This window comes from Sus scrofa, chromosome 13, assembly GCF_000003025.6.
Source record: "Sus scrofa isolate TJ Tabasco breed Duroc chromosome 13, Sscrofa11.1, whole genome shotgun sequence".
Classification (NCBI taxonomy): domain Eukaryota; kingdom Metazoa; phylum Chordata; class Mammalia; order Artiodactyla; family Suidae; genus Sus; species Sus scrofa.
The window spans coordinates 141137495-141159090 of NC_010455.5; the positions used below are offsets into that span (position 1 = coordinate 141137495).

The window sequence follows — 21596 nt, forward strand, 5'->3', positions numbered from 1 at the left end:
ATCTATAGTTTCAACACAATCCCAATCAAAATTCCAGCAGATTTCATTGTAGAAAATGAGGTGTAATTCTAAAATTTATAGGGAAATGTAAAGGTCCAAGAGTAGTCAAGGCAATCTCAGGAAAAACAAAGCTGCTCTCAGATATTGAAACTATTATATACCCATAGTAATTAAGACAGTGTATTATTGGAGTTTGGCTGGAGAAACTGATCAACAAGAACAGAATAGAGGCAGAAACCCTGCACATATCCAATTATCTCATTATGCAGGAGACAGTACTTTTTCTTACTAGGAATAAATGGTGCTGGGTTAACTAGGTATCTCTATTTCACACCAGACACAAAAATCAAATCCATATGGATTGTAGATATAAATGTGAGTGGTAATATAATAAAGCTTTTGGAAGAAAATTTAGGAGGACATCTCTTCTGCACTTACTGTATTCCTTCAACGGTGGTCATTCCTTTCCAACTGCAGAGTCCCTCTGGCACACCGTTTTTCTTAGCATCTCAGAGTACCCTCCCTTCCCTCACCCAAGAACATGGTAACTCTAACCTGTCTTTATGCACCACTGTAATGGAGTGCCTGCAGCTCTGTGAGACCACCTTCTAGGCTCATCCCCACCCATCAAGATTTCCCCAGCCATGTTCTTCTGCCATCCACTTGGCTAATTGCAGCACTGCCTCCCTGAGCTGCTAACCCCTCCAGGGAAAGTGAGGACCCTCCAGTTTGACTTCCTGCCCTTCTCGCTCACTCTCTCAGTTCATCTTTGAAAAAAAACTTCCCTTTACTTTTTGCTAGAGCAGGTTGGAAACCTCGTTTATGTAATATCCTCCTACCTGTCTTAAAGGTGACTTACAAAAGAATCTTTTTGTTTTTTAATTTTTATTATTTTATTTGCATATGGTTGCTTTATAAAGTTGTGTTAGCTTCAGGTGTACAGAAAAATGAATCAGTTATACATATACATATATTCGTTTTTTTCAGATTCTTTTCCCATATAGGTTATTACAAAATATCAAGTAGAGTTCCCTGTGCTATGCAGTAGGTCCTTCTTGGTTATCTTTTTTTGTTTTCTTTCTTTTTTTTTTTTTGTCTTTTTCCTTTTCTAGGGCTGCTCCCGTGGCATATGGAGGTTCCCAGGCTAGAAGTCTAATCAGAGTTGTTGCTGCCGGCCTACACCAGAGCCACAGCAATGCAACATTCGAGCCGCATCTGCAACCTACACCACAGCTCACAGAAACACTGGATCCTTAACCCACTGAGCAAGGCCAGGGATCGAACCCGCAACCTCATGGTTTCTAGTCAGATTCGTTAACCACTGCACCACGACGGGAACTCTGTTGGTTATCTATTTTGTATATAGTAGTGTGTATATGTTCATCTCCAATTCCTAATTTATCCATCCCTCCACTACCTTTCCCCTTTGGTAACCATAGTGTATTTTTTAAATCTGCGAGATTGTTTTGTAAATAAGTTTGTGTAGAATCTTTATATTTGAATCCATCTCACTTATCTTTTGATACTTAAAAGGGAGCTATTAGAATTTAAAACAAACAAAACTATTAAAATAATGACTAGAACAACAACAAAAAAAATAGGTAGAAATTTCCCTTCTCTTGAAGTTTGGCTACAAGAAAGTAGCTTTGGCATGAACTCAAAGAAGTTACTGTCATTCTCAAAGCAGAAGAATGACTTTTTCACCCCCTAAGTGCCTTTTCTGCCCTTCTCTGTGCACAAAAGAATTTACAGCTTGACCTAGAGAAGGGGGGGACATTGAAGACATTGAAGACATTGAACAGTGATTTACAGAGGAAAATTAAAAGTGCATGGTTTTGTTTCAAAATACCTCCATTACACATTCTGTTGCCTGAGCCAGAAATGATCAACTTTGCCCCATCAATGTTTCAGTCCTTGCAGAGGAATCCTTTTTTTAGGGAAATTTCCCCAGATCTCTTTAATATCTTAAATTTGTTATGAGCACAATTAGCATCCTATTTCTCTCCTTCATATCACTGTCACATTGTTTATAGGATTATGTGATGAATTTCTGCCTTTTCCTCTAAACTGGTAATTTTGTAAGAGCAAAGACCTTTCAATTTTTGCTGTTTAATGTATCACCAGTACCTTGGACAGAGCTGTGGAGCTCAACAAATGCTGTAGAAACATATTATAATATGCTCCATCAATAATGAGAATTAGTATGTAACACAATTTACAGTTCCTTTTCTATGTTCAGTTCTTTTTTCAAATGGGGCACAGGATGGAGGTAGTGGAAATTAAATATTTGCTTTCTAAGGGAGCATGGGGTGGGGTGAGTGGCATTAGAAAGTTAGATGGCAAGCAGTTCTGTCTTAGGAAGTGGAAGGTGTGTCCCTGTATGCTATGGCCTAGTATTCTCACATCAAGCTGATGAAGCAAGTGCCAATTCTATAATTCCTGGAATCACTGAGGCCGCCCTGGAAATGCCAAACAGAGTAGGACCCAGGAATATTCCCAATAGCTGAGCTTGGTTTGAGGTGCCACCAGGTGGTGCTAAACCACAACTAGGACAGGAATGGATAGGATCTAGCAACAAAACCTCTGGAATTCCTGGCCAGCTAGTCAATTTATTAACCCAGTTACGTTATTAACCTCACAATAATGTGGGTATGCATTTATATGACATAATTTTTTGCTTGCCACTCAACAATCCTATCTGGATTTTTCTGTAATGTTAAATTGATAAGAAACTACATGAAAGCTGTGTACCTTCAGTAATGGTAGAAGGACAGGGTAGAGTTTGTTGTGAGGCAAAGGTATTTGTTAAACCAATAATGAAGTTTCTCATTTCAAATATCCATACACAGATTTTCTCATTTATTCTATGGATGTATCTTGATTCCAAACGCTAAATGAATTCAAATATTTACTTATGGCTGCAAAGTGCAATTGATGAAAAAGGTTTTGGGTGAAAATATCAAGTCTGCGAAATGGATATTATATCCTCATGATGGCAGATTTTCTTTTTATTTTTTTAATTAAAAAATTTTTATTGTTATTTCCCCAATACAGACTTTCAAATAAAATCAGTATTACTGTCTTATTTCTTCTATTTTCTTTGGACCTATTTTCTTAACTTCTTAAGTTATATTCATTTGTGTTTAGGTTTTCACATTTTTTCAAAAAATTCAAATAGAGTTGATTTACAATATCATGTTAGTTTCAGGTATACAGCAAAGTGATGTCACTAAATATATATATATATAATTTTAAGGTTATTTTTTATTATAAGTTATTACAAGATATTGAATATTGTTTCCTGTGTTATGGAATAAATTTTTGTTGTTTATTTATTTTATATATGATAAGGTGTGTCTGTTAATCCCATACTCCTAACTTATCTCCCTCCCTTTCCCTTTTGGTAACCATACATTTGTTTTCTATGTATGTGAATAGATTTCTGTTTTGTGAATAGATTCATTTGTGTTGTATTTTAGATTCAATATATAAATGATACAATATTCATCTTTCTTTAACATCACTTAATATAAAAATCTCTAGGTCCATCCATTTTGCTATAACCGGAATTATTTCATTTTTTTAAACTTTCTAGAATAATTTTATGTTTTTTTAAATATTTTATTGGAGTATAGTTGACTGACAACATTGTCTTAGTTTCAAGTGTACAGCAAAGTGAATCAGTTATACATAATACATATAACCATTCTTTTTCAGATTGTTTTCCCATACAGGTTATAATAGAACATTGAGTAAAGTTTCCTGTCTCTACAGTAGGTCCTTGTTAATTATCTATTTTGTATATAGTAGGTGTGTCTATGTTAATCCTAAACTCCTAATTTATCCCTCCCCTTCACGTTTCTCCTTTGGTAACCATTTGTTTCAAAATCTGTGAGTCTGTTTCCATTTTGTAAATAAGTTCATTTATATCCTTTTTAAAATTAGATTCCACATATATGTAATATCATATGATGTTTGTCTTCCTCTGACTTAGCATGATAATCTCTGAGATAATCTCATGATGCTGCAAATGGCATTATTTCCTTCGTATTATGGCTGAGTAATATTCCTTTGTGTATATGTACGGCATCCTCTTTATCCATTCCTCTCCAGATGGACATTTAAGTTACTTCCATATCTTGGCTATCATAAATAATGCTGTAATGAACATTACAGTGCATGGATCTTTTTGAATTAGAGTTTTGTCTGGATATATGCCCAGCAGTGGGATTGCTGGATCATATGGTAGTTCTATTTTTAGTTTTCCGAGGTACCTCCATACTGTTTTTCATAGTGGCTGCACCAACTTATGTTCTCACCATCAGCGTAGGAAAGTTTGCTTTTCTTTATATCCTCACTAGCATTTATTATTTGCAGACATTTTGATAATAGCCATTCTGGTCAGTGTGAGGTGATACCTCATTGTGGTCTGGATTTGTATTACTCTAATAATTAGTGGTGTTAAGTATCTTTTCATGTACCTGTTGGCCATCTGTATGTTTTCTTTGGAGAAATGTCTATTTAGGTTTTCTGCCCATTTTTTGATTGGGTAGTTTTGTTTTGATTTGTACTAGCCATTTGTATATTTTGGAAATTAACCCCTTGTTGGCGAATCATTTGCAAATGTTTCCTCCCATTTTGTAGGTTGTCTTTCCATTTCGTTTATGGTTTCCTTTGCTGTGCAAGAGGTTATGAGTTTGATTAGGTCCCATTTGTTTATTTTTGCTTTTATTTCTTTTGTCTTGGGAGACCGACCTAAAAAAAATATTGCTCTTACTGATGTCAGAGGAAGTTTTTAGGCTTTCCTCTTTTTTATGTAAACATTTAAGGCTTTAATTTTCCTTCTAAGTATGCATTCTAATTGCATTTTAAAGGCTTTGATATAAAATATTTTTATTTTTGTTTTCTTCTAATACTTTTTCATTTCCTTTATGATTTAATTTCATGTTTTGAATTATTTAGAGCTGCCTTTCTTAACATCCAAGAGTGTGTGTGTGTGTGTGTGTTTGTGTGGTGTGTTTATTCATCTTGTTATTGATATCTAGCTTAATACAACTGTGGTCAGAGTGTGTTCTGATTGATTTCAGTCCTGTGAAATTTTGCTTCAATCACTGATTCACCTATTCGAAATGTTTATTCAGTGTCTACTATGTGCCAAGCACTGTTAAATGTACCAAAAATTCAGCAGTGAATAAAACAGATCAAAATCCCTGTCTTCATTGGTTCTATTGGGTAATGCAGGCAATAAACAAACATGATTATTAAGTAAAACATAGAGTGTGTTGGTGATAGAGTGCTTAGAAATAATACAACAGGGAATGGTATTTTTAAATGCCTTTAAATTTTTATTTCAGATAGAATGGTCAGCTAAGTCCTTACTTGGTGACATGTAAAACTTAAAGGAAGTGAAAGAAGAGTTATGCAAAAATCTAGAGGAACAATTTCAGTGGTCCTGAGGCAAACATGTTCCTGCTTGTTCAAGGAACACTGAGATCATCGTAATATGAGCAGAACAGTGAGGGGTAATAGAAGAAGTGATTAGGGAGATAATGGGGGACTAGATTGAGTACAGGCTTGTGGTAAACAGAGTAAGCCCCCCTCCCACCAAAGATGCCCACTTCCTAATCCCTAGAACCCACCAACACAATATACATGGCAAAGGGGAATTATGCTTGCAGATGGAATTAAGGTTACTCTTCAACTGACCTGAAGATGAGGTCACCCTGGATTATTCAAGGGGGCCCACTGTAATCATAAGGGTCCTTACATTTGGAGAAGAGAGAGTCAGAGAGGTGGCAGTGTGAGAAGGACTATGTGGATGCCTTTGAAGATGGAGAAGGGGGCCAGGAGCCAAGGAGAGGAGGTGCACTCTGGAAGCTAAAGGAAGTAAGGAAATGGATTCTCAAGAAGGAACATAGCCCTGTTGCCATCTTGAGGTGAGATTGTTACCTAATGAAACTGACTTTGGACTTCCAACCTCAAAACCTCAGATGATAAATTTGTGTTGTTTTATGCCACTGTAGTAATTCATTACAGCAGCAATAGATATCTAACACCTACCCTTCAGTTTACAACAAGGATGTACACTTTCACTCTGCATGAGATGGGAAACCGTTAGAAGGATTTGGGCAGAGGACCCGATCTGACCCAGTGGGATCACTCTGGCTGCTGTGTTGAGAATAGCACATAGGGGAAGGATTCCTTCCTTCTAGATTTTGGTTTGACTTCTCCATATTTTAGTGGGAACTCACCAATTCATTTAAGAGTAAAAAAAGAATTTCACAGTTTTTGTAAGTCAAGGCCTCTCATCTGTTAGCAATGAGAGTCATATCCACACTTTAAACTTCTATGGAAAACTTACCAGAATTTGAAAAAAAAAAAAAAAAAAAAAAGACAACTGACTGTCAATACCCCAATATGCAAAAATCCAGTGACAGAGTTGGCAGCAGATTAATTTAGATTAGTAAAAACTGGTAAAGGAGTTCCTGTTGTGGCTCAGCAGTAATGAACCTGACTAGTATCCATGAGGAGGCAGGTTCAATCCCTGGCCTTGCTCAGTGGGTTAAGGATCTGGCATTGCCATGAACTGTGATGTAGGTTGCAGACTCAGCTCAGATCCCAAGTTGCTGTGGCTGTGGCATAGGCCGACGGCTACAGCTGGCTACAGCTCCAATTCTCCCGGGAGCTTCCATATGCTGCACATTCGACCCTTAAAAGCAATAAATATAAATAAATAAATAAATAAATCATTTTTATCATTAGAAGGAGAATACAAACAAACTTCAGGTGACAGAAAATGCTTCTTATGCAATTGCCCTTTTCAAGTCCTAAAAAACAGAATGGTGCCGTTTTGAATTTGCCATCAGAATGAACTCAGTAGTACTTGATTACACTCGTCCCTGCTCAGGGAATGACTTTGCCTCCAAATAAATGTGTTCAGAATGAAACGGCTTCAAGGAAAAGAGCTAAATTTTCCCCAAATGAATGAAAATGTGAAACTTCACTTCAGCAGTATTCATAAGGGGGATGGAGACTGGGCTGTGGTGAGGATGGAGATGCTCTTTACCTTGGCATAAATCCCATCTAGCAAGGCTTACAGAGGAGTAGGCAGAAACAGATAGAAGCAAGGCTAAGCTAGCGATATATCTAGGTTATAAACTGATCCAACAATTCGAGAGGGATGTTTTAAAATGTTAACTGAGAGGAGGCAGGGAAGTTAATGTATGGCTATTTTATGTGCTCAATGTATTGATATGCATAGAAGTAGAAATGCAAATATTACAATAAATTACATAGAAAGGCTATAAAATATGATATAAAATAAAATGGATTTATGTAAACCTAAAATTTTCTAAATAGAAGTCGTTGTAGAGAGATAAAGATGAAAAAAAATGTTAAAGGATCTACTTATGTTTAAATATACAATAAGACTTACTGGTTTGCTTATTGCTTCACTCTAACAGTTCCACTATTATCTTTACTCCCTTATTATTATTTTTAGAGACTTTATTGCCTCTTCACAAAGGGGAATTGGGAAGAATTCCTCTCAAATTTTACTTCTGAAAGGACCAAGCTCTCTGCTATAGACTATATATGGTTCTAAGAAACCAGATTAAAATAGTTACAGAATGAGTTATTGGCTCAAACAAGGATCAAAAAGATACTATCTAACTTTATGAGTGATGTTTTTATAAAGCATTCCAGAGACAAACATTCTCAAAAACTTAAATTAACAGCCTTTAATTATACACATGCATAGAGAGGGATAGGTTCTGGTAATAATTTAAATTAGCTAATTCAAGTAACTAATATTTAGCTTTGGAAAGCGTTATAATTCCCTCCATAGTTTTCCTTCCCCAGCTATATTTCTCCTAAGCTGATCACAAATTAATTTTTCATTTTTTTTCCTTGGCTGTTCCCGAGGCACATGAAAGTTCCCCTGGCCAGGTGTCAAACCCCAGCCACAGCAGTGACAATGCTGAATCCTTAATTGCTAGGCCACAAGGGAACTCCTAATTTTCCATTCTTGAACGCAGAGTAACTGATTTTGGAAAGAGATGGTCTAACATTTGATGGGTGGAGGAAAGAAGCTGGTCTAGGACTAAAGTTTGAATTTGGATAGTTCCTATCTAAATATTTAGAAATTGACTGTATTCTCAGGTCATCAGTGTTTTTGATCCAAGATTATTATTACACTATAACAGGGTCCCTTGTTCCGGTTTTTGCCCTTTCCATTTCTTCCTTGGTCAGCTAGGCCAACTATAGTACCCCTTCCCTGAGGTGAGGCTGAGGCTAGTCTCATTTGATTTTTACAGCTACTCTTGTAATGGTGGTGGAGATGGAGGGGAGGTGGTATAAATATTGGGGAGGCCACTGCAGTGTTCCCCACGGATAGCTTTAACATACCATGGTTGGTGAAAATTCTTTAGATGTTAGTTTATAAAGAGATAAAAGAAAAAGATTTGGTGGTGTGGCTGGAAATACCATAGGGTTGGTTCCAGGTCTGCACATTGGGATTTGCAATCCCTGAGGTGTCCCTTGATCTTTTTGAGACTTAGTATCTTAGTGAATGAAGAGGAGGTAATACTATTTGCCTTTCCTACCCCCTGGGGCGGCTGTGAAGATCAAATCAGATAAAATATGTGAAAGCGCTTTGAAATTTATGAAGAATTACACAAATGAAAGATGTTGTCTATTGCTTTAGCACTCAGAATAATTAAGAGTGTTAAAGAAATCCTACTGTGGTCATAAGGCAGATTAGGATAAAAGAGTTTGGAAGAACTCATTACCAATAAAAACTTTAGTCAAAGTACATGCCAGGGGTATTATCTCTTTGAATTAAATAGCACATTTTTTTCCTTGTTTCGTGTGAGAATGTCCTTCTGGGTGCCTCTGTGTACAGCACTTGGAGTTTTCAGAACTCTTGACCTGCTGCCTTTGAATCCACCATTTACTATATGCCCCCAGCTTTTGGGCAGCCAGATTGCCTCCTGAAATCTGATCATCTCCACTTTCCTTTCAGAAGCCACACTTCTTTTTCAATTAGAATGCCTGTTCCACCCAACAGTGTACCCTCTGTCCTCTTAATAACTCAGCAGCTCCTGTAGGGCAAGGCAGAAGTACATGATGGTGACAAGGGGCAGGAGAGCTCTTTCTGGGCTGATTCATAACATTGCAGATATATCCCAAGAGCAAATGGAAGTTATTTAAGGGTGAGGATAACATTTTATATTTTATGTTTAACCACAACCCAGTGCCCTACACAGTGTAGAGACTCAGTAAATATTGGCTGAATTAATGTACTAAGAAGTATATCAGGTAACTTGCCTTATCAAGGCTTTTAAGCCTAGATTATTAGGTTATTAATTTAATTAAAGAATAAATATTCTCTCTCCATGTATATTTCTTTTTTTGGCTGCACCCATGGCATACGGAAGTTCCCTGGTTAGGGATCAAACCCACACCACAGCCGTGATCCAAGCCATAGCAGTGACAATGCCAGGTCCTTAACCCTCAAGCCACTAGGGACCTCCTCTATCTCTATACTTAAGTCTGGGATTATAGTGAAGCAGAGTCCTGTTCTGAGTAGCACCTGCCATTTGGCAGTTTTCTTGTTTTTCTTCATGTATTACTTACTCTTATACCCTGCTTGGGGCTGCATTATAAGTACAAGATGAAGCAAAGAACTGAATTAGATGAAAAAAAAAATCTAGTCCTTACTCTGGAGTTTAAAGGAATGAGAATGAACCCATGATGAAATATTACACTTCTGTTAATATAAAAAATTCTATATTGTCATATCACTCTTTTCTTGCCAGCAGAGATCTGATAAGAGGTTTCAGCAAATTAGAAGTAGTTAGGAAAGTTGAGGCATTTTAAATTCATAATCAAATTGTATCTTTTCAGGGTGTTCTTGTCAAAGGTGATTGGCATATCTTAATGTGCTCCTTTTTTAAACTTGAAATCCTAACAGCAATGTTTTCCAAAAAGAAAAGCATATTCATAATTCCACCATCTTGATACTATTTTAATTTTTACATGTCTTCCAAACTTTGTCCAAATGCATAGATGCTTTATATATTTGTCTTTCTCCTGTGCATACTATTTTCATTTCTAGGTTGCCCTGGGAGAATTTCATCTGCTAGATGGAGGCTCAGAACTTCGGAATGGCTCCAAGAATCCTAATCTGTGCTGCTGTAGAAATTGATCAGAATGACTTGTCATTCTTTGGAGAGGTATCACCTTTAATCCAGAAGGCTTGGGTGAGAGGCTGAAGCAGAATGGGACAATGGCCTTTATGAACGAGACCAGTGACCTCACTGGAAAAGAAATGAAGATTAGGTTTTATAAGGAAAGGTAGATATTTAAGCAGAATAATTTCAGATGCCAGGAAGGTCCCTCTTCCCACCTAACCAAAACAAATAAGAAACAAAAAATAGAAACCCAAAGTAACAACCACAATAAAAGCATCTTTAGTTAACATAAAATACAAGCTTTACTAGTTAACGAATACTTGAAATTAGGTTAAGAAAGCAATAGCGTTTAAAACAAAATTTAAATATTAGAAGTTGACATATGTTTTACTAAAGGGGCAAGGGAAGGTGATAGTGTCTTTGATAGGAATGGGGTGTGAGGGGACACGGCACGGCCGTTATGCTTTTTTCAAGGAAGAAAGGTCAGGGAAAAAAAGATATAGGATAAACCTCATCGATTCTTAATTTTTTTCAGAGTCAGGCTCTTTCGAATTATTTAAGTAACAGAAGAGAGGCCTGCGAAAATGTGAAATAGCCAAACAGAAATAATCTGAAACTGGAAAAGAATCTTGTGGCCTCCGACGCAGTCTTCGGTGAAGTCCCTCCAGGAGCTCTGTGGGCCTCAGGACTGACACCACGGGTGTGGGGAGTGTTTCAGAGCAGGGGAGGGGCCCTGGCCGCGAGCGAGGACGACGCCCGCCTCCAGGTTACCGACGACAGCGGAGGCGTGCGGGAGCCGGCGCCCAGCGCACAGGTGGCCCTGCCGCGCCAGCTGCGCGCCGCGCTCGCTCCGCTGGTGGGCCGCCAGGCGTCGCGCTGGAGCCGCGGTTGCCGGGGAGACCGAGCGGGGCGAGTGGGCGGCGCGGAGCCGAGCGGGAGCCGGCTGCAGCCAGAGTATCAGGGCTAGAGTTGGGGGGGAGTGGCTCCCCCGGCTGCGCTAGGGGCCGGCGGGTCCTAGGGCAGCGCGAGGTGGCCGTGGCGCCGCGGGGCGAGTCCGGCGAGCCCGGAACGCGCAGGCTCTCAGCTCGGCCTCCGGAGTCGAGCGGGGGGGGAGTTGCACTCGCCTGGTCTGCGCGCCCCACTGTCCCAGCCCCGCTGGACGGACTGCGGCCGGGCGGTGGCTCTGGGAGGTCCGTACTGCCCCGAGAGCGCCGAGAGCCCGGCCCGCGCCTCCGTTGCCTCGACGAGGAGCCGGGCGGACGGCGGGCGCGCTCCCCGCGGCCCCGGGATGACTTGTCGGGGCTCTCCTCTGGCGCCTTTGCTGTTCCTCTCTCTGCATGGTGAGTAGCCCGAGCCCTCCCCTCCCGGTGGGGCCGGGCGGGGCCGGCGGGCAGGGGGAGGCTGTCTGGGACGTTCACAGCCTTGTCGCCGGGGAGGTCTTGGGATCCCAACTTTCTCCGGGGGCCCTATTCGTTGCTGTCTGCCGAGGCTCCTGCGCCCACGCACCCTGCAGCCCCTCCGGCGCCCCCGTCCCCGCCCCCTGCACGGCTCAGGTGTTCTGATCCGAGAGGTAACTATGCCTGCCACCGCGTTACTGCCGCCCTGACTCTGACCCTGACCCCGACCCCGTTCTTTGCCCTTTTTAGATAACGAACTCCCCTAACTTACAGGGTCCAGGGAGAGTTAATGCGAGTTAGAATCGTTTCTGTCGCCGGGCGGCTTCAGGAAAACTGGAGAGGCTTGTGAAATAATTTGGAAAACTTTAAGTTGTAGTTATCCCCAAAGGTTTAACAAGCATGTGCAGGGTATGACTGAAAATGTGATATTTGTATAAAAAATAACTATGGAAGTGTGCTATCCTGTGTTCGAAAATAAACTTTTTTTTTTGATAGTCTGGCTTCTTCCCCAAAGAATTTAAACTGACAAAAATACATAGACTATTGCAATATTAGAACAAAAGAAATATGTGTTTGATTTTCTTGTTAACTGTTTTTAAAAAATCTATTTAAATTTAATTTTCTGATTTCTATTTAAGCTTTCTTATGTTTTATTTTCAATGACTAGCCCCTATATATAGACTCTAATTTTCGTTTTATACAGTGCCCTTTCTTTTTGTGAGTGTCCTGTGGTTTCAAGTTTTCTGTTCCATTTATGAGGTTGTTGAGATTTACTGAGATTTATTCTGTAGGGTTTTTATTTAAAAAGCAGGTTCACTGATGTATGGAGTGTCGTGGTTAATTTTGTTTCTTTCTGGAGGTATCAGTATGTTTCCCATAATTTTATGACCTCATTTGAACTGATAATGTACCCATAGATCTTGAGGTAACCTAATTTTAGTAGACTTAAAGTGTGCAAGTTCATTTAAGGGAAGGAAGAAAGGAGTACAGAACTTCTGTATACTTTATCCATAGAAGACAGAAGAGGAAATCATCAAAATTACAGATAACTTCTCTGGAAATCAGTAGGTATATATTTAGTGATGATGTGTAGATAATAAAGTGACATCAGTATGTACATTATATAAGCTTGTGCTTCCAAATTAATTTTGTCTGGTTACTACTTTGAGAGGAGGAACATTTCTGTCTTACCTTCTTTAAATGTGAAATAAGAGTAAAAGCGTTTTTAAAGAATCTATTGGACATCACTGAAACTATTATGAATATTACTATAAGAACAGCTGAAATTTATGGTGAAAATGTGTTGTTAACCTTTGTATATTACAATAAATGCCTCTCTCTTCTTGTAAATATCATTTGTGAATGGTTTGTTTTTTAGGTATTAGGCAGCACTTTTAAAGGGTTGGTGAAATTTGTAGAATCATCTCACTTGTTTCTTTTCTTTCAACAAGAAACTTTTCCTAAACTTTAGTAGGATGTTTTTAAAGACTTCCAAGGACATGTCAGTCCTCGTGTCAATCTATTCTGTAGAGGCACTTTTCACCTGCAAAAAAAAAAAAAAATGTATTCATTTGTTCAGCAGATATTTACTGAGCTACCAATCTGTCCTTGGGTGTCTGGGGGGGAGGGATGGTGGTGGAAGACAAAGATACACAAGAGTTTGTCCACAGCTCTTAAGGAGTTTGCAGTTTTAAAACAAGCTAGAAGCATACACAAGTGATTTATGATTCAAGGAAAGGTGATATCAAGGGAGACTTCATAGAAAAGTTTACTCTTGATTTGGACTTTGAATGAGTAGAATTTGAATTGGCTACGATGGAAGTGGTTGGGCTTTCCTAGCCAAAGGAACAGCTTGGATGAAGGATATAAAGTGGAAAGTGCAGGGGCATATTGTGGAAAGGCTAGACTTTTGGCTGCTAGAGCAGGAGATGTGTGCAAAGCAGAAAGGGCTAAAAAGGAGTAAAAGGATGGTAGAGAACCTCGAATACTGGTTTGGGCTTTATTCAGTGGGCGGTGGATAGGCCACTGATACTCAGGTTCTTTAGGACGGGGAGGGTGAATAGCTAATGAGTGCCCAGCATGAGAGTCTCCAGAATACCAAATCCTGACTGTATTAAGTTCTTCAGCCAGTCATTGGCAGAGTTGGAGTGAATGAATTAAGGCCCATTCCTAAGACTTCCAATGTGGAATGGGTGGGGTAGGGTGGATGGATTTCTGAACAAAACCATTATGAAGGGGGGAAAGAGAAATGGATGCAGGTAAATAACCATTGTAGCAGTGACTACAACAGTGGGAGAATGCACCAAAAGTAGAACTTGTGTTTTAAAGTTTTGGAAGAAAATGGTTGTCAAAAATTTCTTTTTTAAAAGTTTTGTTTAAATCTCTGTGGAGTAACTTCAAAGGGAATTTGAATTGAAAAGTTGACTTCTATATGTACCAACCAATAGGTTAGATATATCTAAAGTATTTTTTATACTACTTGTGATTCCTTGAAATAGCAAATAACTTTGCACTATCTGATAAAAATGTATAAAAGACCACATAATGTGAAATGCAAATGAAAAGAATTAATGAGCCTAAATGTTTGCATTATGAAAAATTTATAGTAAACTTCCATTTCTTAACTCTAGTTTTAATTATGGACCTGTTTTGGATGGCTTCACTTTTTAATAAAAATCTGTAGTTTGACCAACATGAAAGGTGACAGCCCCTGGATGAAAACTTTAGAAAAATTAAGTTCCATACAGTGTATATTCAACATGGACTATTCAGGAAGCGATTTAAATAATAAATCACCAAGCACTTTAAAAATGTTATGCTGGAGTTCCCGTCGTGGCGCAGTGGTTAACGAATCCGACTAGGAACCATGAGGTTGCGGGTTCGGTCCCTGCCCTTGCTCAGTGGGTTAACGATCCGGCGTTGCCGTGAGGTGTGGTGTAGGTTGCAGACGTGGCTCGGATCCCGCGTTGCTGTGGCTCTGGCGTAGGCCAGTGGCTACAGCTCCGATTCGACCCCTAGCCTGGGAACCTCCATATGCCGTGGGAGCGGCCCAAGAAATAGCAACAACCAAAAGACAAAAAAAATAAAAATAAAAATGTTATGCTTAGAGCTGTTGTCAGGCCCAAGGTAATGATGCAATGGGTAAAGGCTTTTTGCCCCCAGTAACAGTATGTGGCAGATTTTCAAATGTGTTTTCGCACTTTGATAGTGGAAGCATTTATAATAAAAAGTCTCATTTGAATCTTCATACTTAAGCCATGTGATTTAGTGTCAAACAGGGTGATGTGATGCTGCACAAGATTCTTTAGTTGCTCTGAGTTATACAGAACTCGGGTCTGGAAGGACCAGCTGAGTTGGGAGGAAGTTGGAAACATTGTTATGTTCCCCTAAAATTCTCATCCATGACCTGTTTATTTAGAGTAAGGATTCTGACTGTTTTGCTAGCTACACCAGTAACACCAATTTATTTCTATATTTTAGGCCTTTTGAAGTAGGATTGTTGGCTTTCTTCACTTCAGGTGAACCAGGTCCCCTCAGTTTCCTCCTCCTTTGGTAAGGACTCTCTGACACTTAAACACTTAACCCTGGTGTTTTGAGGGCAACCTCAGACCAAATGGAGGCTCTGAAATCCTCCCTTGGTTGTACTTGAAAATACCTAGTTTAAGAGAGGGTGTCAGTTTTTGGGTGGTATCCAAAACGCCATCTGATTTGAGCTGATTTTGGTCTTAAAAGTGGAAAGTTAATTAGTATACTGATGAGTTAAGCGGATCTTGCTAAACTGGGAAGGATTTCTTCCTGTTAAAGTTTGGGTAATTGATTTCCTCAGTCCTTGGTTTCTTGTCACCTAAGAAGGAGTCTGTAGTTGTAATTTGCATCTGTGTTGGTTTTAAAATTGGGGAAATGTCATGGCCAGTCAAAGAAAGAATCTGTTTGCTAATTTCAGAAGTGGTAGACTCAGCCCTTGATCTGAGACAGCCCATCATTACCATGATTGGGTACTGCATAGGTGCTATGTGGTGTGGTTCTGCTTCACGCATGTGTTATTGAAAGATCACAGTTTTACCAGTTAACATTAATTTTTTATTTTTAGGGAACAGAATTAAACAAGTGCTGTTTGCCAATGCAAATAAGAAGTCTATTCAATAAAAAACTCTTAGAAGTCCGCTTACTGGTTTCTTTTCATTTAGCATTTGCATCTTGAGAGAGGTAACAAACTGACAAGGTTAGCTGCACAGTTTTATTTAGAAAAGCATTGCCAGTAAGGAAGTTGAGATCCGGGAAAATTCTTGTACCACATAAAGTTCTTTGGAACAGTCTTCAGAGAATTAGGTTAACAGTGGCTAATAACGATATTGAATCAGGATTCAGAGTTGGGATAGCTGGTTAAAGTATAATAGGTTTGTGGGATTGTAGATTCACTGTTGTTTTTCTCACTGAGGGTCAGAAGGGGCTGTTCTTAAAAGACTCATTATTCTACTATTTTAAAAAATGAAGAGAAACTTAAATTTTAATCTACCATTTTAAAAAGTGAAAAGAAACTTAAAATTCCACCAAAGTCTGTTGAAGATCACACTGGTGGAAGCTTCAGAAATGTTGTAACTTAGGGAACTCCTTTACCCACCTCTGCCCAAAGGCTCCTTGTTCACAACAATAGCTTGTGTAAAATCTGTTCTCTCAGTCCTCTTGTCTTGGTGATGTTGATTTTTTCTCTCCTCTTTCCTCTTCATCTTCTTCTTCCTTCTTGGAGAATGTTATATTCTGTTTAGTAGTGTCATGTTCTTAGGTAGATAAATCTAGCCAGTCATAGCTCCTTCCAGTGATTCAGCCCTGCCTATTTCTAGGATTGGTAATAAAAAGAAACCCTGCAGCCAACCAGGCAGACCCAGAAATTACCTTAGAGCTGGACATGGTGGGGGTATATGGGAGTGTGGATATAGTTCTATGCCAATATTTCTTCCATGAAGTTAACTTTATAATTGTGTGTGTGTATGTATGTATGTACACTTTCCCTAAAGACAGTACCATGCCTGGCACTTAGTAAGTGTTCAGTAGATAATTGTGGCCAAATGAGTGAGTGGTTACTAATATAGGTGGTACTCAATGTGTGCTTGAAGTACCCGAAAAGAATGCTTTTTTCCTTTTAAAGAAAAAGAGAATTCCATTATAATTCTCCTTAGGGATTTGATTTGACTGTGTCAGCTTCACCTAGTCTTTAAACCTTCTTGTGTTTTGTGAAACGGAGGTGATAGAGATCTATTTTCAATTAGTCTTTTCAGATTCTATAACTTTATCGGTTTATTTAGAAATGCAGTACTTATAACTCTTTTAAAATTGATCCTAAGCTTATCTCTAATCCTAAAACTTTGATGTTGTCCATTTTGAAGTATTTTTTTCCTAAGGAATATCTGAAGTCTTTGTTCTTTGTAATGAAGAATGACATTGGACTTTTGGGTATCCATTAAGAACGTCAAAGAAGTTTCCCACTCACTCACTGGTTATTCTTAGTCCTAAGGACCTGTGTGTTAGAACTCATCTCTCAAATAATTAATTAAAATAACACCTCCTATAGTCTGAGTCCTCTCCCCCTCCCCAAATCATGTACATAAATACGAGAGGATATTTTGTTTGTTTGTTTGTTTTTGATCTAGGATCAGAAACTAAACCAGCCTCTTGTCTAGAGCATTATAACCTACTCCCTGTGGGGATTTCCATTTGTCCTCCCCTCCCAACCCTTTCCCTTTCTCTAAAGTCTACATCTTTCCTGCCACAGTTTCTTTCAGCCCTGATTCATTCTTTATGGACCATCCTTTCAGTCTGCAGTGAGGTTTCCGGCTCTCAAAATGTCAAAAAAGTCTTCTACTAATCGTAATTGCATCCCCAACAATAGACTTGAAGATGCCTTAAGTATCATCGGTTTTAAATATCATTATACTTAATCTTTGTTCCTTTGGACCAGGCCCATCACTGTCAGTTACACAACTTCACTCAGCCCCCACTGGTCAAGATGATTCACCAGAACACAAAATACATGGCAAAAAGAGAGGTGGAAGTGCAGTAAACATCACTTGTTGCAGAACATCTTCAAGTCAGGCTAGCATTTTATGCTTTCATTGGTTAAGAAAGTTTGTAGTCCAGTTCACTTAACGTGTATCACGCATGGATAAATACAGATTGCCATACTAGCATTTGTAGGCCAAGACTTAAGACAATATGTGTAGCACACTTGAAAAATGTTAACAGTGTGCTGCAGAGATTCTCAAAAACTTTTTGATGTTGAAGATTATTGGGACCTTAAAGATTACTGAGGGCAAGGAAAGCTTTTGTTTGCGTTGATTATGTGTATCCATATTTTCCATATTAGAAACTAAAAGTGAGAAAATTTAAAATATGTATTAAGCAATTTAAAAACAACAGTAATAAACCCATTACATGTTGACATTTCTGTGACAAGAATTTTTCCAAAACTCCAAAATATTAGTGAGAAGAGTGGCATTGTTTTACATTTTTGGAAATCTCTTTAAGGTCTGGCTCATTAGAAGACAGTTGGCTTCTCCTATCTGCTTCTGTATTTAATTTATTACTATGTGTTGTCTTGGTTTGGGTGAAATATATGAAGAATATCTGGCCACACACAGATGTGTAGTTGGAAAATGAGTATTTTGATAGCATTTTCAAATAATTTTGGTTATTCTTCTTTGCTGTTCCACCAAAACACTTTAAGTGGTAGTATGTTAAAGATTGGGTGCCAGGCAGAATCAGGAACTATAGCAATAAGCCTCTCTTACTCCATTATATAAAATCCACTTTAATGGATTTAAAATATTGCACTTTAAAAGAATATTTTACTCATACTTGATTTTTTTTGGTAACGTTATTCATTGATCATTTGGAAAATATTGGTCCACTGATGCAGACCTAACAAATGTTGACATGTATTACATTTTAGAAAATGAAAAAAAAGGTGACATGTTAATATCACCATTGATTGCAACTGGCAGCTCTTTAAGTATTACGAAGATGTTAGGCTCGCAACGGCAGATACAAGTTTTTCAAAATTTTAATATTTGCTCAAATTTTAGCATTGGCAACAAGCAGTTGTCAATTGTTTCCCTTGGAGCGAGAGCCTTATTTTGTTCAATTTTGAGAAAATGTCATCCAGATACCTAAGTCTGAATGATCGTAGTCTGGGTTGTTCTTTCAAGTGAAAGCGCTGATCCATGGAAAAAGCGAATAATTCAGTTAGCTTTGAGCTCCAGCAGCTGCCCCATCACTTCTCCTCGGGACAGGCATTTTGCTCTGGTATGTGGCGTATGGGATTCATGTTTCATACTGCCCATTCATTCGCACAGAATATTATAAAAGGTCAGGATTTAATAAGATCACTGTTGTTTCACAAAGATATTTTTTAAAAACTGGATTTCCTTTTGTAACTGTGAGCGTACGACAGTGACAACTATTGTGACTTCTCCTACAGTTTAGTGACAGTGTCTTGACTTGTACTTAGGCGCCAGCAGTCTCACCCACCATTGCTTCTGCACCATCAAGGCAAATGTTAACAAAGGCAAAAAGGCAGGTAACATTTTACCATTATTAAGAAAAAAGCTTTTACCTCATAGACTTTCTTACAGGATCCTGGAGACCCCCATGAGTCCATGGACTAGACTTGAAATGTTGTTGTACTGTAATGGAATGTTCGTTTTTTTTTTTTTTTTTGGATAATGTTTTAGAAACAAATTGTCACACAATTCCATGGTGTGTGGGATGACATTAAATGGAACATATATGCATTTAAAAAAAATGATGCTCATGTAAAATTCTTTATTTTTGTATGATAATTTACATAAGTAACATATCCTAGGGGGTAAAAACTCAGAACAATGCAGAAGTGTTTAGCATTGATTCATACCCCACGTCCATCCACTAAATTCTCCAGTTTTGCTGTGCATTGTCCAAGCCCTTTTTCTAATCACAAATCCTACATGTGCATGTAATTAAAAAAATAATGCCATACATATTGTTTTACAGCTTATTTTAAAAAGATACCAATTTAATGTGGACATCTTGCCATATCTATTACATGGATTTACATCATTCTTTTTAGTGACCATTTAATATTTCATAGCATATATACACCATATTTAGCTGTTTCCCCATTGTTGGTCATTTATGTTGTTTCTGTTTTTTATATTAATGATGTAGTGAACATCTTTGTACATATGACCTACAAATGTGTGTTGGTGTTTTTGTAGTTTAGGTTATGTGGAATTGTAGCATTTGAGGGGAGACAGTAGCATCGTGTGTATAGCATCATGTAAAAGTTCATGGCCTTTGTAAGGTCAGACAGGTTGAGTGTGAATTCCTGACTTGTCGTTTACTTATTCTATGACTTTGGAAATATTATAATGTCCTGAGCTTAAGTTTGATTATCCTGTAGAGTGCAGATGGCCTTCTCAGTGTGCTGAGAAGTACTAAATTAAATGAAATGACACATCTCTAAACCATCTAGCATAGTACCTGGCGTATAGAAAATGCTTGTTAGTGGCAGTTACTGTGATAAAGATTGCTCAGCCCCGACTTGAGTCAGAAGGTAAGAGTTGTGTCCAGGGTTATCGGTGAAGCTGTGACCTGGAACTCATCTACAGCTCTCCAGGCCTGCTTTCATTTGTAAAACCAAGGAGGTAGATTAGGTAATCCCCTGATCTTTTCCAGCTCTGTGATCTCATGATTTTTAAACTTGGCTTCCAAGTGTTGAGAATATTAGCAATAAAATAAGCTGGAGATAATGTATGACTGGTGTTAACATATGTCTAAAACATATCCTAAGATAGTTATTTGACTTTCCTCCCCCCTCCCCACATCAATATGAGTCTTTATGGTGATAGTTATTCTAGGAATTAAAATCATCTTCATCTTTTGTAGAAAGATTACAAAAAATGGTTTCAAATATAAAGAACATTATTTTAAATTAAAAAAATTTTAAATAGTAAAATAAAATTAAACAAAAAATTTAAAAATTATTTAAAATCAATTTTCGTTCACTTTGGCTCAGGCTATGTAATCTTATTTTCTTAAATCCCTTATATCATAGACAGGTGTTGTATGTGTCAGGTGAGGGTCAGTTGTGAGTAGGCTTTAAAAGAGACAAAAAATTTTTTTACCGCAATCGCTGTGTTCTGGTCCTTTAAGTTGGTTTTTAGGACCTTTCTTTACTTTTATCTCATAAAGACTTTTCTTGATCTAAGCTGGGCATGGGTGTCTGAAATTTATCTGCACTGGGTTATGACGAATATAGACATTTTAGTAGCGCTATTAATGATTAAAAGGGAAAAGCCTGGGAGCTTTTAAAAAACAGTGAGTGTCCTCAGGGAGGTAGAGATACTTAAAGCTTTGGAGGGGTGTGGTCAGGCACATGTTGAGTCTTGGTTCTGACTTAGTGTCATTGATAGTGCTTCCCAGCTGTCCTTTGTCCATTTCATGAAAGAGGGTGTTTTTATACAAAGCCAGGTGGTCTCCCAAATGGACAGTTAGTCACATTGGCAGAACTTTCAAAATAATTCTAAGATTCATAAACCCACTGTTGTCTGTGTTTTCTTGGTAAGTATAGTTTGTTTTCAGATCATTAAATTTTTCCTTAAGTTAAACCACACTAATAGAGAAGGTTCTGGGGTTTTGTACTCCAAAAGAGTTACAGAAACTTAAACGTGATTCATTTTTATGACAGTATTTTCTGAAAGTGTGACTTTTAGTTCTTCCTAATTCGTGATTTCCTTGTCCTCAGAACAAGACATGTTCAGCTGCCCTTTGCTCAATCTGTATTTCCAGTTTCCATCTCAACATTTGCACTTCTTTGGACAAGATAATTGTACTGGTCCCTCCTCCTTCCTTCTTTACTTTGAATTCAGGGGGTTGAGTTGTCTTTCTCATTAACAAGGAAGTGTGATGTTGTGAGCCACTGGGAGCTGGACCAGTAAGGTTTCTTAGAGCCCTTTAATTCCATAATGTCCTT

General features: G+C 38.3%; 1 protein-coding gene across 2 annotated transcripts in view; it reads left to right on the forward strand.

Moving 5' to 3' along the window:
• IGSF11 (immunoglobulin superfamily member 11) overlaps positions 10995 to 21596 on the forward strand; it is a 141016-nt gene continuing 130414 nt past the window's right edge. Inside the window, exon 1 of one of the 2 annotated variants that reach the window (XM_013982416.2) lies at positions 10995 to 11533. In XM_013982416.2, the coding sequence (XP_013837870.2) occupies positions 11482 to 11533 (52 nt within the window). In that variant the 5' untranslated portion in view covers positions 10995 to 11481. The remainder of the gene's footprint in view (positions 11534 to 21596) is intronic. The other variant, XM_021070331.1, reaches the window with a different exon arrangement.